Genomic DNA, 3,676 nt, shown 5'->3' with positions numbered 1-3,676 from the left:
TGAGGGCCTCATTCTGCTCCTGTGAGATGAATGATATGGTCACTGTCATCTTTAGAGTAAAAAAGACCAAGGACACCAAGCAACAACTGTGTTTCTCGGTTAATATATCTCTCCCAGTGAGTCTCTTCACCAAAGTAGTTTGGACCTAAGAATGGGAAATAATAATAATAACGGGTAAATAGTAAAATACTTTATCAGAAAACCATTTTAAACATCCTGAATGTACTAAATAATTCAAGTCAATTCACTGGAGGCTTTTGTCATATTACTTCCTTTCTGAAGGAGGGAAATCCAGGAAAAGGGACAGTGGGAAAAATAGGGTGTAGGTCATCCTTTAAATCCTTTTACATTCATCTGGGATGTGGTTTGCTCCTCCTCTGTTCCAGCAATCCATCTTGCACTTGAAAAAGCATCTCCTACTTTTCAGGTGCACAAAACAGAGTGCTGGAACAGCAGTGGCTCACATGGGCTTGTGATCTTAAGAAACATGAGTATAGAATCACAGAATGGTTTGGATTGGAAGGGACCTTAAAGATCACCCAGTCCAACCCCCCTGCCATAGGCAGGGACACCTCCCACCAGACCAGGTTGCCCAAAGCCCTGTCCAACCTTGCCTTGAACACTTCCAGGGAGGGGGCATCCACAACTTCCTGGGCAACCTGTGCCAGTGTCTCACCACCCTTACAGTAAGGAATATCTTCCTAATAGCTAATCTGATCTTATTCAGTTTTAAACTATTACCCCTCATCCTATCACTGCACTCCCTGATAAAGAGTCCTTCCCCATCTTTCTCGTAGGCACTCTTTAAGTACTATTTTCCAATGAGAGTACAGACACTTCTATATTAAACCTAAGCCTGTTGACGGTACTACTATATTACCCAGAGTAAGTCAGATATTCCTTGTGATGTACAGACTGCAGGTTGAAAACTGTTGGTGTGCTGGTCGCTAAGAGAGGTCGAGATCTCTGTTTCTTCGCTTGGTACCCATCCTTTGAAAGTGTCTTTCACATGTTTGGGAAGTGCTCATGACCCTTGAGTAAATAAATTGGAGGATCAAAGGCTCTAGCTCTTAAAGAGTTCCCTAAACTAAGCTTTTTCATTTTGGGCCAATGGAAAGTGTCCTTCTATCCAACAAAACTTTTATTTTCTTACCTTTCACAGGAAAAAAAAATATTTATAAATTTGGTTCAGATGGAACCAGTTCTCTCCTCATCCCCATCCTGGTTTGGTTACCAAGCTGAAAAATTTGCTGTCTGTTCATCCTCAATAAATACATTTAGGGCATGAGCACGGATTCTCATTGGAGTATGCAGCAACTAAACTGTAACATTTCTGGTGAAATAGTAAGTCCTTTGGACATCTTTCGAAATGTTTACAAAGCTGTCCAGATCTCTTCCAATATTTGTGTATGGCCAAAAAAAAGACAGCTGGGACAATCTAGTGTGAAAATGTAACCTGTCAATGTCTGTGGGAAAATGTTTCCATTAATCTAAGTCATAACTTAAAGAAAAACAAAGGTATAGTTGAGAAGAGCAATTAAAGTTGGTATAACTATTCTTTCTTGTAAAAAAACCCAGCAACGTTAAGTATGTGTCTCGTATGCGCATCCAAAGGAAAAAAAAGTAAAGTGAACCTAAAGAAAAGCAGTGCTTACAAAGATGTGACTTCCTATGTTTGTTTTAAAAAGGGTAGCAGAAATCCAACTAATTTGAGTGGGAAGTAGGATTGGTTTTATGGTGAGTGGCTTTCAGAGCATCTCCTTAATTGTAAATAGCATAATTTTGTTTCATTAAGGGCGGGAAGTTATTTTAGGCATTGGCACAGTGCACACAAGCATCAAGAGTTGCCATCAACTTTCTCAGGCTCTTTGCTACCTTAGGTCTGCATGGGGAACAGGGACAAGCTTAGACAGCAGTGAGTTTGCCCTGCTTCTGCTCGGGCAGTGATGGTTGGGCTGTGATTTGGTAGTGCCACTTACACACAGGTCTGTTTGGGAAGCAGTGAGCTGGTTGCTGTGCACATAGTGGCTTGCTAGGACCGTTTGCTAATCCTTCCCACTGCTTCTCTGCATTTTTTTCAGCATGAAAATCTTGTAGGGGGAAACACCTATAAGTAGTTATCCACATTGCCCTCAGATTTCCGCAGCAGAGTTGCATCCATGCAGAGCATGACCGATGGCTTACCCACATCTACCTTGATAAGCATGCAGCAATGCTGGACCTTGGTGCCCCTTCGTAGTCACTGTCATTCTCAGCTCCTAGGTGTGTGTTGTGGCTTGAGCACCCGTGCAGGCTGTGGGTGACATGGGAAGACAGTGAGATTTATGTTGCATTTGTTGTTTATATTTTCAGAGCCTAGTTTGTGAGCCACTCTCACGAATTAATATGCAAGGCTTGCTGGAGCTGAGGATACCCACCGCCTGCCCAGAGGAGTGCTTGGAGGAACGTGGCTTGATCTCCCTCTTGTGGAAAATTATCGGAACTAAATTCTCGTGATACTAAAGAGGAAAAGTCCAGCATCAGCTAACAAATTATGGCAGCAGTTACTGTGCCTCCTGGTGCTCTTGTTGGCCCTCAAGGAAATGAAGAGATGGACTCTCTGATTGTACTGCATTATAATTACACAGGAAAGCTTATTTTAAGGGAAAAGGCAACAGATAGCATAGACCTGCCCACTATTGCATTTCTGATCCTGTGTGGTTTCATAGTCCTGGAAAACTTGATGGTGTTGATTGCCATATGGAAAAACAATAAGTTTCACAACCGCATGTACTTTTTTATTGGCAATCTAGCTCTCTGTGATCTTTTAGCTGGGATTGTTTACAAAGTAAACATTCTTATGTCTGGGAAGAAAACTCTGAGCTTGTCATCTACAATCTGGTTCATTAGGGAAGGCAGCATGTTTGTTGCCCTGGGAGCCTCTACTTTCAGCTTACTAGCAATAGCTATTGAGCGGCATTTGACCATGATTAAAATGAGGCCTTATGATGCAAACAAAAAATACAGAGTGTTCCTCCTCATTGGTACATGCTGGCTTATTTCGATTTCCTTGGGTGCCTTACCCATCCTTGGCTGGAACTGTATAAACAACTTACCAGATTGCTCAACAATTTTGCCTCTGTACTCCAAGAAGTATGTTGTGTTCTGCATTAGTATCTTCATAGCCATTTTGGTTGCCATTGTCATCCTTTATGCCCGTATCTACATCCTGGTAAAGTCCAGCAGTCGAAATGTCACTAACCACAATAACTCAGAGCGGTCCATGGCGCTCCTTAGGACCGTCGTGATTGTTGTTAGTGTCTTCATTGCCTGTTGGTCTCCACTGTTCATCCTGTTCCTCATTGATGTGGCCTGCAGAGTCAAGCAGTGTTCTATCTTGTACAAAGCCAACTGGTTTATTGCTCTGGCAGTCATAAATTCTGCAATGAACCCCATCATCTACACCCTGGCCAGTAAGGAAATGCGTCGGGCTTTCTTTCGCCTTGTTTGCAGCTGCCTGGTGAAATCCAATGTAGCGAGATCTTTGCCTATTCAGCCCACACCAGATCACAGTCGAAGTAAATCCAGCAGCAGCAATACCCAGAAGCCAAAGGAAGATTTCTCACATGTAAATGTTCCCTCATGTATTGCTGAGAAAAATGAATCTTCATTTCACAATGGAAACTTCTGTAAGTAA

The 3,676-nt window shown here is 42.4% G+C and overlaps 1 protein-coding gene across 1 annotated transcript; it reads left to right on the top strand.

Moving 5' to 3' along the window:
* The first annotated feature begins 2,533 nt into the window (after positions 1–2,533).
* Positions 2,534–3,676, top strand: S1PR3 (sphingosine-1-phosphate receptor 3). The gene has a single exon (XM_010180504.1). The coding sequence runs from the start codon at positions 2,534–2,536 to the stop codon at positions 3,674–3,676; it is 1,143 nt and encodes a 380-aa protein (XP_010178806.1).

The sequence above is a fragment of the Mesitornis unicolor genome, unplaced genomic scaffold (assembly GCF_000695765.1).
Source record: "Mesitornis unicolor isolate BGI_N332 unplaced genomic scaffold, ASM69576v1 scaffold10190, whole genome shotgun sequence".
NCBI classification, from domain to species: domain Eukaryota; kingdom Metazoa; phylum Chordata; class Aves; order Mesitornithiformes; family Mesitornithidae; genus Mesitornis; species Mesitornis unicolor.
Note: the sequence above shows the minus strand (reverse complement) of the source record. Positions and strands in the feature narration are given on the sequence as shown.

Bases quoted from the DNA above. Each gene is read 5' to 3' on its own strand.
- S1PR3 (XM_010180504.1), top strand. From the start codon at position 2,534: ATGGCAGCAGTTACTGTGCCTCCTGGTGCTCTTGTTGGCCCTCAAGGA.